This window comes from Pieris brassicae, chromosome 5 (assembly GCF_905147105.1).
Source record: "Pieris brassicae chromosome 5, ilPieBrab1.1, whole genome shotgun sequence".
Classification (NCBI taxonomy): domain Eukaryota; kingdom Metazoa; phylum Arthropoda; class Insecta; order Lepidoptera; family Pieridae; genus Pieris; species Pieris brassicae.
In genome coordinates, this window is record NC_059669.1 from 2,931,622 (window position 1) to 2,945,625 (window position 14,004).

General features: G+C 32.4%; 1 protein-coding gene across 2 annotated transcripts in view; it reads right to left on the reverse strand.

Annotated features, from left to right (window-relative positions):
- The window catches only part of LOC123710210 (contactin-associated protein-like 2), a 33,218-nt gene extending 19,726 nt beyond the window's left edge, over nt 1–13,492 (reverse strand). For both annotated transcript variants that reach the window (XM_045661976.1, XM_045661975.1), the window contains exons 1-11: nt 13,298–13,492; nt 11,221–11,352; nt 10,015–10,231; nt 8,865–9,001; nt 8,142–8,293; nt 7,452–7,515; nt 6,424–6,708; nt 4,874–4,980; nt 3,508–4,119; nt 2,521–2,701; nt 1,704–1,821 (exon numbers count right to left, since the gene is read on the reverse strand). In XM_045661976.1, coding sequence (XP_045517932.1) covers nt 1,704–1,821; nt 2,521–2,701; nt 3,508–4,119; nt 4,874–4,980; nt 6,424–6,708; nt 7,452–7,515; nt 8,142–8,293; nt 8,865–9,001; nt 10,015–10,231; nt 11,221–11,329 — 1,982 coding nt within the window. In that variant the 5' untranslated portion in view covers nt 11,330–11,352; nt 13,298–13,492. The remainder of the gene's footprint in view (nt 1–1,703; nt 1,822–2,520; nt 2,702–3,507; nt 4,120–4,873; nt 4,981–6,423; nt 6,709–7,451; nt 7,516–8,141; nt 8,294–8,864; nt 9,002–10,014; nt 10,232–11,220; nt 11,353–13,297) is intronic.
- Between the last annotated feature and the right edge of the window lie 512 nt (nt 13,493–14,004).

Consider the following 14,004-nt stretch of genomic DNA (forward strand, 5'->3'; position numbering starts at 1 on the left):
TATATTAGATGAAAATGAATTGTAAATCTGGTAGGTTTTGAGTTAAGATAAAATATATTTGATTTAAATTATACATTGAATCTGAAAAGCTAGTTCATCATTTTAGTGGCTATAAATCTAATACACTTTTTTGCTTCACAAAATTGACATTTAGTAGGCGTGATTTACTACCTAGTCTGTGACACCTTGAATAATAGATAATTAAATTTGGTCGTTCAGGCCTGTTATCTTAATAGTTATATGGAGTGTATGAATACCGTATATTATTTACACCCTACATTATAAACTCATCCAGATTTTTACCCAAACCTAGACAGGTCATGGCCCTTTGTCGCAGTACCTACACAGATTTTAACCTCGGGCCTGGTCAACACGCTACTGCGATGACCATACTGAACAACTGTCCTGTCCGGCGTATACGGCATCCCGGGATTAATTAGAGCAGAAAACAATCGTGGCTATGACAAAAACTACATTGCCCAAGTTGGCTCACCCAGAACACAGAAGGTATCTGAAGAATGTATGCCAACGGATAATCCAGCAATGAGAAATTACAAATAAAATAAAAGAGGAATGCAGGCACCGGGTGGTTCGGCATTAAATGGGATATCTGGGGAGTCTAAAGAGTAGAAAGTAAAAGTAGTAAAAAGAGTGGCACAGAGTTTATTGTCAGAATATATGATTTTTGACTCTAATAAAGGTATACCAAGGACCTGAACCAGTCTGTAGCATAGTTGATCGTCATTGATGACCGTTAACAATGACTTTGGGCCTACTGAACGATGTCTTCGATACTATCACTATCTTTATATGTTCGCAGAGTAAGTTTACAGTAGCGATATTGTGTATCTTACGTAATTAGTACGACATCGTCGTATTAGTACTGTAAGGATAGTGTATTTGTTTTTATATATAAAAAGAATCCTAAACGCACATAAATATCGCAAAAACTTGTATATACACATAAGATGAATAGACAAAAATCTTGTCTATTACAAAATAAGTGAGATAGACATCTAGTTTAAAAAATACAGAGAAGTAATCAGTCAAACAAAATGGTATATTCAAATAAACCAGATAATTTCGAAACACGTTTCAAATTACGATTGATATTAGTATTCCCATAAGAGGCTTAAAATTCGACGTGTTAACACAAATTTGCGTTTAAATTCACGTTATCGAGTTTGGGGGATACTTATTTAGGTGATTAATCAAATTTCTGTTTGATCACACAGCAATTATAGCAATATTGAATTATAATTATCTACGTCAATGTGCCAGATTGTATCGGGAATAACGTTATCGCTAACATAATTTTATGGAATATGTTTAACTTAAATTCCATATTGGTACTTTATGTATTAAACCTTTTCAATGTAAATTCTGTCATACTACAGTTATCTTAAGATATGTTCTTAACAATTGTTGAACATTTCTTTATACTGAAATTGTTTTATTTGTGTCAGAGTACAGGTCATAGTAGAAGTTGTAACAATTGTTGAACATTTCTTTATACTGAAATTGTTTTATTTGTGTCAGAGTACAGGTCATAGTAGAAGTTGTCGTGTGAATGATTACAATTCGTGACTTTTATGTTATAGACATCTTATATCTTCCTACATATTAACTCTACTATATTAAAATATGGGTATATAATGATATTTATTAAATAAATAAACGTTAGTTGTAATTACGCAACTCACCTCGGTTCAATAAGGCGTCCATTAATTTTAATATTCCTCATACATCCAATTAGTCCAAGATTAGCTGATTTCAATCCACTACCTATAACCACTTTATCTTGTAGCTGGAAATCTAAACCTGTGATATAAAACAAAATTATTTCAAACATTAAATTATAACACTAATACAAAGTCATATTCAGAGTTGATAATGTATGTAATTAACCCATTCTCAGTGCCTTTAAACACTTGTTTTATTCATCGATTAAATGTATAATATTGATAATTTGTTTAAAATTAACAATTAACGTTTTTTTCTATCGATTTTTGAAGTGAAACTTTTTAATCGGCGTTGTAAAAAAAATTACCGTCACATTTTTCGGTTACACGTCACATTTTTCCGTTACGGACCATCTTTTTCTTGTCCCTACCACGGTTGATTCCAAGTGATTCGAAGCCATTAATAACAAAAATATATAATAACGATAACAATGATAGTAATATTACAATTAATGAAATTCTGTAATAATCTTAGTTGTAATAAGGTAAATTGAAATAATTGTATTCATGTCTAAGATAATAAAAGCCTTTTGTTAAACTTTATCTAATTTAACTTTATTTAACCAATTTCGGCAAAGTTGCATATAGTAGATCATTTTTTGAAAAATATGGTCATAAAAAAGTTTCACTTCTTACGTGTGTACAGTTGTACACGCACACATTTTTTTTAAGAATAGCTTTATATTGGAACTAAGAGAAATGTTAATATAATGAAATAACTTTCGGGCCTTTGTGTCGTTTTAAAATGATTAAGTTAAAGATCAAATAAATTCCTTACCAAACATTTGCGCGTGTTTATTATGATGGTCGACGGTTAACTTGATTCTTCCTTTTCTATAATCAAGTTCAACGGTGTGCCAATCGTTGCTGACATTGAATTTCACTGATTTCAAAACGGTCACATTTTTACCTAGATCTGGTACCAATTCGAATCTTATTTCTTCTTTCACCATTCTGACCTTTTAAATTATTTCACATTAAACAAAATATTGTGTGATATTCATATGATTTATTAGTTTTAAAAAGCATTTTGTGTGGCTTTTGCGTGCGACTCTCATAGCTGAGGTCGTAGTTTCGATCCCATATGCACTACTGGAGTGCGTTATATGTGCGCATTTATCATTCGCTCGAACAGTGAAGGAAAACATCGTTAGGAAATCAGCTTACCTTAGACCCAAAAAGTCTATGGCGTGTGTCAGGCACAGGAGGCTGATCACCTACTTGTCGATTAGATTGACAAGTTATCATGAAACAGGTACAGAAATCTGAGGCACAGAGAAGCTTGGAACGCCCCTAATTTATTTTTATTATCCTGATTTTAGTTTATAATAAAACATTTAACTTTAATATATACCGATTTGTGATCAAGTGTCTTAAGCCTGCGACCATCAACTCTAAGAGTCGGGAATTCGAATCATTAGAGGACTTTTCTATGTGCGCAATATATTCGCTCGTAGTAGGGTTATACGTATAGGCTTTATGCCACTGATTATTTTATGTGGCATTAAGCAAGACTGTATCCAAATATTCCTTCTATATACGAGTACATTCTCAGTTAAGTAGATGTTCAGCTTTTTACGTCTACTGACCAAAATGTTATTTTACCGGGAAATCGAATCATTCTAGTGCATATATACTAATATTGACGAGACGGTCAATTGTTAGGTTCTATAGGTGCAAGAAATTCCTGTATGTTAAAGAATGTCTTATATTTTAAAAATATTACTTATAGTCTAAAAATGATATCAAAGGTATCTAAATTTACCTCAAAATATCCCTGCCCATTAATCTGACTATACGCCAAAACGGCCATGTTCTTACTAGTCTTGAAGTCAAATATTAAATTCACGCTGTACGTCGTATTTATAGGCCACCATATGTGCGACGTTGCAAATGGATACGTTATAGGTATCACTTCGACATCCATCTCCTCAAAGAGAGGATCTAACACCCCAATATAATGCACTTTTGGATTATTCTGTTTCAATTCATATAATATCGAAACATCATTATAATACACATATTTGAGATTCCCAGCGAAGTTGTTAAAGGATTTTAACCCTTTCATTTTATACAAATCAGGTCCGCCGCATATGTAGATTTCTGGATCGATACAAACGAATTTAGCGTCGCCCGGAATTTCATATGTTGCAATAATATCATCTAGATACGCAAACACAATTTTTTCCTGTACAACAATGGTTATATTATGCCATTTATTGTTATTGACTTTTTCACCTAAATAATCTTCAACTGGACCATCGCCTAGGTCAATTTGTATAGCGACCTTTTCCTGATGTATTGATAGCGCGATGTAATGATGTTTATCGTCGATTTGACCGCTTGCGTAAAACAGGGCGGAATCATCGAAACGGGTCTGAAAGGTAATGGCCGCGATATTGAAATTGACATTTAAGACTGATAAAGTTAAATACTAAATCTTTAGTTTACGAGCCAAATGGCCATTATGTAAAGGAATTTCAATCCTCGCAATAAGGGTATTGGGTAAGACATTTAAGATTAACATAATATGTTGATACTACTCAATTAAAAAAGATTTATATAAATAATCACGTATAATGCCTACATTAGGAAAGACCTATCCAAAGTATAGAACCGCCAATTATTTAAAATGTGTCCATGGGGTGGTGTAACTGCCTTTATATTCGTCCCGTAGGTTCATTTGCCCTTATCAAATGGTAAATATTTCTTTATGTATTTTTAATATACCATTATAACTAATAATAACCCAAGAATAATTACTATAAGTCACAGATCACAGGTGCGTGCCACTGTGGCTTGAAGGAGGACGCGAAACTAATCATAATAATTGCAACTTGCCAGTTGCGGTACTCAAATAGTTTGTTTACCAAGAATATTCTAACAGTAATAGAAAATATAATTTTATCGCGTTGCATTGACATAAATTATAAATTACTTATTAAAATAATTAGTTAAATTACTTTTGTTAACACACTGTAAATAGTAAGTATTAAGGGAAGTTTTGTTGCCAAAGCTAAAAATCTATGAATTTTGTATGTTATACAGAAGAATATCACTGCTAACAGGTATAGTAAGACATTTAACAGACTATTGGCAAGGAAATATATAATTACATAATTTATTAATACCTTAAAATGCAGACTGACTCTCGTGTTCGTGGAGTGAACGCGATCTTTCCAATCATAAACCCGATAGGACACGTAACTGGAGCCACGTAATGTCAATATTGTCGCCGCTGCAATACGTTGCGTCATTAATTAATATCTGTTTTATATGAATTCAATTCCATATTTAACTCGGTAAAGCTTGGGCAAACAATTGACAGTGCATTTATTTCTAAATAAACCAACGAAAACATTGTGAATCAATTTTAATAACCCAAAGATCAACAAGTAGCGTATATTCGAGTTACAGTACTCGAAGTATGTAGATTTAATATTAGTGCATGACCTCCGATAAAGTTAAGGCCTCCTCTGAATTCTTCCATTTGTCTCTCATCTTCGCTTCTATTTTCCAATCTTTTCGCTATCTTCTTTCTTTCAAAAATTACTTGCCAGAAAATATGTCTACTAATAATCATTTATAGAAATCTGAACAATATCATTTTTAAATGACCAACGCTTTGTAATATATTAAATTATTATTCCGAATGTTACTTTAATTTTAAATGAATTACTCATATTTTCCTTTATTATCTTAAGTGTCATATACCCGGTAGCGCACGTAACTCGATATATTGTCGCGAGTGCAATACTTTGCGCAACCTTTATCTACCGGCTTATCGATATTTAAATATCATTAGTTTAATTTGCGGTTATGATTACAGTGAAAGTCCAGTTATAACTGCTCAACTACACTACATTGTTGGTTACAAACATAAAATAAAAATGACTTTTATTATTATCTTAATATTTTTAGTCTTAGAAATTGGATTAAGATTCTATAGAATTCAATTTGTTCCTATAACAGGGTCTCCGTACTGCGAGGACTAGTGATAGATCAATCCTGTCATGAATAAATTATTATCATAGTGCTTATTAGAGCAGTGTTTGCCTAGTGGCTTTAGCGTGCAACTCTCATCCCTGAGGTTGATCCCCGGCTGTGCACCAATGGACTTTCTTTCTATGTGCGCATTTAACTTTCGCTCGAACGGTGAAGGAAAAATCGTGACCTTTGACCCAAAAAGTCGACGGCGTGTGTCAGGCACAAAAGGCTGATCACCTTGCCTATTAGATTAACAAAGGATCATGAAACAGTTACAGAAATCTGAGGCCCAGACCTAAAAGGTTGTAGCGCCATTAATTTATTATTATAGTGCTTAGAATCAATTTAAATTCGATTATAACGAATTTTCATTTTCAGTTTTAAGGCCTGCGAAATTGAGATTTACCAAATAAAGAGGCCGATCATGATGATGATAAAAATACAGATTAAACATTAATAGGCGTCGAATCAGTGACGTACCAGGCTTGTAAACACGTAAACAAACATGTATTTCTACGTGTTTTTATCTTAAACACATATCGTGTCACGTGACTGACGTATTAGTCAATATTTAAACTATTCCCAAATTAAAGATTATTTACAACCTATTTTACTCTAAATCGCTTTAAAAGCCGTCTTTTATACAGACTCTCAATAGCACCTTTTCTAACGAAATAATAATTCAATTACTTACTATAAACATCGCACAGTTGCTCTTCATATAACGTCCCAAAGCAATCACACCTATATCCGTTATATTCATTGATACATCTAGAACCTTCGAAGCACAAATTTTGCACAGTTTTACACTTGTTAATGCAGCCTTCCTTAACGTTTTCATGTTTTGTGGCAATTAACGGTACAATTGGAAGGAGATCGGAGGCAGCTTTGCCAGAACTTAAAACCATATCGCTGATGCAACCGACGAACGATTCTATTATGTACTTTACTCCGTGGAGCTTCTCTTCGGAGCTTAGACCTGGAAATTATGGCGGTTGGCACTTTTATGGTATGGTGAATATTGTCTATGGAAATTGTTTAATTTTATGTTTTTTAACAAACAGGTGGCGAAGTGGTGATGATAGCACTGCAGCGATGCCACAAAATACAATGTGGCTAATTAAGCACAACCTTTTTTAAATTTTGTTATTGTATACGTATTATACAAGAGTTATTTATAATATGTAAAAATTTTAAAGCGTATGTATCTTTGTACACATTTAGTGTCGTGGTCAACTGAGGTTCGTATCTTAACTAATTTATATCTTAAGAAAATTTACACACTAGATGGCGTTATAGTACATTAAAACGTGCTTAGTAAACAATTGCTAACATGACAGTAAATTATCGAAAATAAGTGTTTAACCGGAAGAAATATATATATGTAAGAAACATCTAAGACGTTTGATTTGTACAATGTATGTAAATATTTTAGTTATTACATGTAATCAATTTATCATTAAATCATCAATGTAGCCTGTTATACAGATGACACATGGTCTAAAACAGTAACTGTATGGACTGGTCCAGAAGGAAAACGAAACAAAGGAAGACCAATAGAGATACACAAAATGAAAAACAAAGACATAAAGTCATTATTGTAAATGAAAAGGGAAAAATAAAATATAAAATTATCTTTTACAGATAAAATCAAAAATATAAACAATAAGCATAAACTCGTGACTGTATTGAGGAAAAAGCAAGAATTATATATATTTTTACCTCCAATAAGAATCACTGACGTAAGATTATCCGTAATGCCATAGTTCGTGTCGAAACTGAGTCCCTGTAAATATTATTTTAATTGTTTTATTTCAATTATATAAGAAACTAAAATATTGCAGATCGATCTGCGAACGAAGAGATCGCACCTTCTAACCGCGGTGCAATTTTTTACGGACTTTGAAAAACCAAAACTATATATTACAAAAAATATTTTTTTTTGTAATATATAGTCTACCTTACTGGCCTATAAGAAAAAATATCAAAAAAAAAACAAATGCTTCATTCAACCATATAACTAATCGATATGGAGATATATTCTGTTGTATTAAAACAATTATGTTTTTTTAATCGGATATTAGCTCATATCTTTAAATATACGACACAGACTACGACTACAGATAATATACGAATCTAAGTACGGCTGTTAATTTAAAATTAGAAGCCTTTACTTTGAATTCTATACGAGAGCAAAACTTGTTAACAAACACAAATTACACTCAAATCAAAAGTTATTTAATCATATTGGTATGTACACTTATGAACGTCAATATTAAAATAGGAAGATTTAAAATATCTAATCAATAAATGACTACAAGTTCCCAAATCAAACGGATGAGTGGAACTGCCAAGAAACTGACCAAAATTGGCTGTACAAGCTGTGATTGTAAGGAACTGTCAAAGATTTACCTTCAAGTACACCTCTTCCTTCATATGATCGACTTTTGCTATAAGCCTTGCTCCGTGCACGTCTATAGTAACAACTACACTATGCCATTGGTCCCTATTTAGAGCTCTTCCCACTGTCACTGAAGTGAGATGCTTTCCGAACACATGAACCACTGAAAATATATTTTACATAATATGTATAACAGAATAGTAAACTGTCAAAATAATGACACCCGAGGACTTAAGATGACATTAGCTTATAACTTCCACATGTCAAAACGTTTGTTACAACCAATCAATACGCGAGATTCCATTTCGTCATCTTTATTTAAAGGTTTACATGTTATATATATAAATAAATAAAAATGTGTTCATTCATTTGACAATAATTCATTATAATATGTAAGATTTGAGTCAAAAAAATCTGTGTTTTTCAACACTGAATGAGTGTGTGGGTGCATATATATGTTATATGTATTATAGTTATATATTGTATCGAAAAAATAGTGCGAATAAGAAATCTTCATACGATCGTCACAATTGTTTGTCAAATGAATTTTAACTTAAATAACAGTAGGAATTAGTTTCAAATTGTTTTGTTTGTCGGTTTTGTTAATACTTTCATACTTTGTTTAATATTCTAATCGCTTGAAATATCATGCAGGACAACATCAGTCCGTCGTTCGATTGTTTATTATATTTATGTGACACAAGCGTTTATAAATTTTAGCTGTATTTGTTTACCTTTTAGTTCTCCCTTTTCCACTATGACATACAAAGCATATGGTTGCATTTTGAAGACTGGGTTCTTAACATTATGATACACCAAAAGACCATGCGGAAGTCTAGTACGAAACTTAAATGATATTTCTCTACATAATCTGCAAATTGATGATTAATAAATAATAATAATTACGTTCAGTGATTAAGGATGCAACTTTGAAGGTACCTGCAGTGAAAGGATAATTAGTATCCAGTTTATCTTATCCTGTAAACCACTTGTGTCCGGCTAACCTAATTGCCTCACGACAAATGATTAAACACACATGTACAGAAAAGTGTTTAGACCATCCCTTTTTGTGGCTAACGAGTGTTCATAAAATATTTTCATGAAAACGACTGGTATGTATTTAATTTAACTATAAATATATATAGACTTTTTCATAACTAAAAAGATTTTTTCAAAATAGCAAAATATTGCCTGTCTAGCCAATGTTCATTTATAAGTAATTGTAATTCTCTACACATTAGTAAGCATCAAATCAATTTATATACCTAGACATAGCATAGAATATTAACTGATATAACTTTAAAATTGTTTGTATTGTAAAACTCACCCAACACAAAATACCTTTTAAAACACCAGTGGGCTGGGGTCTAAGTTGCAATGTCTTATATTTTTTTGTTTTATTATTCTTTGTAATTTTTATTTTTAGTTATATTTAGTTTTAATTACTAAGTTGTTGTAGCTGAGGGTAAAAGACAGTATACTGTATGGACCCACTGAAAATGTGCTGCTGGGGTCGGTGATTGCAACTTAAAGCTTTATTTATGGAACAAGGGGCAAACGGACAAGAGGCACACCTGATGTTAAGTGATACCGCCATGGACACTCAATTCCAGAGCTCGGAAGTGCGTTGTCGGCATTTTAAGAATTGGTACGCTCTTTTCTCGAAGGACCCTATGTCTGACAATACTTCATAAATGTTTGGGTAAAGTTGTATTTTTGTGTTAATTTTTAATATTTTTTAAAATTTTAAGTAATCATGAAACAACCTTACTAATAGTTGCCAAAGTTTCGTTTTATTAGGCTAAATCTTTTATTCAATGTCATTTATAAATGAGTCAAAGTCATTAATCAAAATTTCGTAACGTTTCAAATACAAAATATTACCTTAACTGAAATCTTTGTATAATATCACCATCCAACTGTATATATGTGTTATCCTTGGCGAACATAAAGGTCTGATGATGACCGGACTCCGCAAAGGTCAGGTACCGATCTCTATTACTGGGCGGCACTGGCGGAATGGCTGTTGCGTAGGTGGTGGTAATTGTCGTTGTTGGGACAGGCGATGTTGATGTTTGACCTTGCGTTGTTTGTAGAACGACTATATTTGAAAATAATTAATCTACTTAAAGAAACAAATTGAACTTTTAACTGTTTTTAAGACGTGAACAGATAATGTTGTTGTTTTATCAATTATTTGTAAAGCATTATTACTGACTCTTTGCCCTTCCAAACCAAATATTTTCAAGGAAATTTACTAAAAGCAAATTTACGTCGCAGTTATAAAGTGCATCTACTTACTCAACAAAAATCCCACGAAATCGAAAACTATATATCTATTTCTTATTTTATATTAAGTTTTAATAACAATAATCCTTTTTTCTATTTACTATATTCTTGTAAAAAGAAATAAACTCTATGTAACAATACAAATTAAGGTTAATATTTTTATATCTGAAAGACAAAACTTAACTAGGCATAGACTTAATGCTTAGGGATTAATTAATAAATAAATTTTAATTAAAATTTGTAAATGTAAATGTTTGCCTAGTGGTTTCGAATGGAATTTCTATGTGAGTATTTGGCACTCGAATCTTACATACCTTAGACTTAAAAAGTTGATGATCACGAAACAGGTAATACGATTATAGCGCCAGATTTTAGTTTAATTTTTTAGTTAACGAATTTATAATTTAGATACTATCTATATATATAATTCTTGTGTCACAATGTTCGTTCCCATACTCCTCTGAAACGGCTTGAACGATGCTTATGATTTTTTTAATGTATATTTAGTAAGTCTGAGAATCGGCTACTATCTATCTTTCAACCCTCTAACTGATAAGGGGTGTCCACCCCAAAAAAATATTTTTTATTTTTTTGGACAACTTTTTTTACTTGTATTTTTTTATGATACATCATACAAAAATGCATACAACCCTTAATTGTCACCCCGCTACGATCAACCTCTATTTTTTAATATATATATAGGTTATTTTTATTGAACTAAAAAAATGTTTCCTGGAAATATAGAGGACAAAACGATGTTTGCCGGGTCAGCTTGTTTTTAATATAATTATTTAAATTCACCTTTTTCTTCAGATGCTATATCGACAGGGAGACTTGTATTAATATCAGCTATCCCATATAACATTAACGTAAGTAGGGTGTATAAGCCGCGTCTCTGCCGTAAGCTCATGTTTCTCTATGTATATCATTTATCTGTAATTAGAGAGAAATCAAAAATTATCCACTCGCTTATAAACGACGCAAATTAATATGCTTAAAAATTGTTTTCTTGCCGAACCGAAACCGATATTAGAAAACTATAAAGTATATATAGTTTTAATACTTTATAGTTTTCTAATATCGGTTTATTATTTTGCAATACTTAAATAGCAACATAGCGCAGGGAGCTTACCTGAGCTGGCCTAGTGGTCGGAGACCAGTAGGTCGGCCTAGGTATCGCTGGATAGAATGTCAGGACTTCCAGTGCAGGGAGCACTGGAAGATTCTCATTCCGTAGGCCATGACACTTTTTGCATCGAAAGCCAGCGGAGTGAGTGTGATACAGCCAGGAAATGCCGCCAGTATTAAAGGTACACTGTTACTTGGACCAAACTATTTAAATTTGTTTTAATTATTTATCTATCAATTTTTTATTATTACTATGAGGGTTAAGAAACTGTAAATACTGTAAATTTATGTATTAGAAATAAATTTGATACTATAAGAAAAAATGTATTTCGTAAAGCCCTTTACAATTACGCTTGTATTAAGGTAGTCAAGACGATAAATACTAATAACTCGACTATTATGACTTGGCACCAGGTTCTAAGACCAAGACTTGTAGCAAACGTATAAAAATTTATTATCGTTTTAGACTTCCCGCCAATTGATGGCTTTCAGCTGCAGCAGATATTCCGGCCAAGACATTTTGGGTCGCAGAGCCAGCGGACTGATACACTTAATACATTTAATCCTCATGATAATAAAGTAGTGAATACAAATAAGAAATATTTCTATTTATTACTTGTAGTGCATTTTATTTTTTAAAAGGAAATTCCTTTTTTTAGTTTAGTCTAGATTGTCTTTGTGCACTGTCCAACTGTGGAGCAATTATGATAGCGTCAAAGGTCGGTCCCGAAAAAGTCCCATAGTATATCTGCCTTATATTTCACGCAGTAGGTTATCAGACTTCTATGCCGACTAACCCGAAACAATTTTTTTGACAGACATGAAATCTTGGACCTCCGCAATCGAAAATCTCAACTCTTAAGTCGTGGAGACGGTAATAAATTAAAATTCGAAATAATATCGTGATGTATTGTACCTACGTATTCAAATTATTATTCAACTTGTACTGATATATACATTTAACGGGTTAAAGGCTAAAGTGAATAAAATTGAAAAGAAATTTCAAGCTTTCACCTAATAGGTGTGGCATTATTACGTCAGAATTTCATAAATTTAGTTGCATAATTATAAGTCTATCGAACTCATCAGAACTGCATATAATAAAGCTAGTTTCTAACGTAAAACCCGCTGTTATTTCCCTAAAATATCTTCCACTCGCATAGTAAATTGTACTTCAATTGACATTGAGCCTTTTGTCTTTCATTTTAAAGCACGTTTTACTCATTGCTCAATTTCAGCATAGGGTATAAAGCGGAAGCGTAGAATCAGTAGACGCACACAACGGCGCGTTGGCTAAACCTCGGTCAGTGTAAGTTGAACTAGCCCGCTGGGTTAATTTAGTATTTGTTACTTGGGATGTCTTGAATGTGACAGGTCACATGTATCTGGTCAGTGAATGCTGCTAAATTGGCTCAAGTAACCGCTTCGTTTCAAGATGATTTCGGGTTAACACATTGGTGTATTCGACAGGAGATATCGAAATTGCTATTAAGATTATTCATTTATATTCGAACTTTGATATTTCCAACTCTTAGTGATAAAATGCATACTTCCTGTATGACAAGGCTAAAGTGGCAAAGCATTGCCCTATTGATCATTGTTCACCATGTTATTATCTGTAAATATGTAGCAAATTTATTTACTAGAGAGATATATATGTATCGTTTTTTTTATTGGTATTTTTTGGTATTCGTTTAAAGAAACTAAATTTTAAATATATTATTATTTTATATGTTTGTTATTAACTCACATTTTCGGGACGCCGTGCAATGTCTCTGTGTAAACCAATTTTAACAACACATTACACTTAACTAGAAATCACCACAATTATCAGACATCACTTAAAATATATCAATTTCACAAAATATTGACAGTTGACTGCGTATTACCGCCAATTTTCAGTGACAGACTAAAAAACGCACGGATTTTTTTAAATTTCGAACAGGGTGACGAGTGACGCCTCCCGTGTAGTCAATCGCGGCGCACTGAGACGAGGCCAACTGTCATACATAATAACACCTACAAATTGTCGTGGGTCAGACCTATTGCCGGCCTGAGGGAACACTATTGTAGAGCAAAACTTTGTCATACTTTAAATAATGTTTTCGGACTAACCGATTTCGATGTTGTCAATATATTTTTGGTTCTGTCAAGGGAAATAAAGACTTTTTGTTATTTATATCAAAATTGTTATGCAAAATGTACCAGCTTTACATAATATTTAACAAAATCAAGAAATAATTATCTATCGGCTAGATGATTCTGATCGTGTAATTGTTAATTAATGAGTTTAAAATGAAAAGTCTAACTAATTATATTATTAACTCATTTATATAACTTGCTTTCGAATTACGTAGGTCCGAGATTCATTATTAGAGAGACATAAAGAAGGAGAGGATCGACCAGTATTGGAAATTCTTCCAGTAGGAAAACTCACAAAAGCGACTCCGAACAATT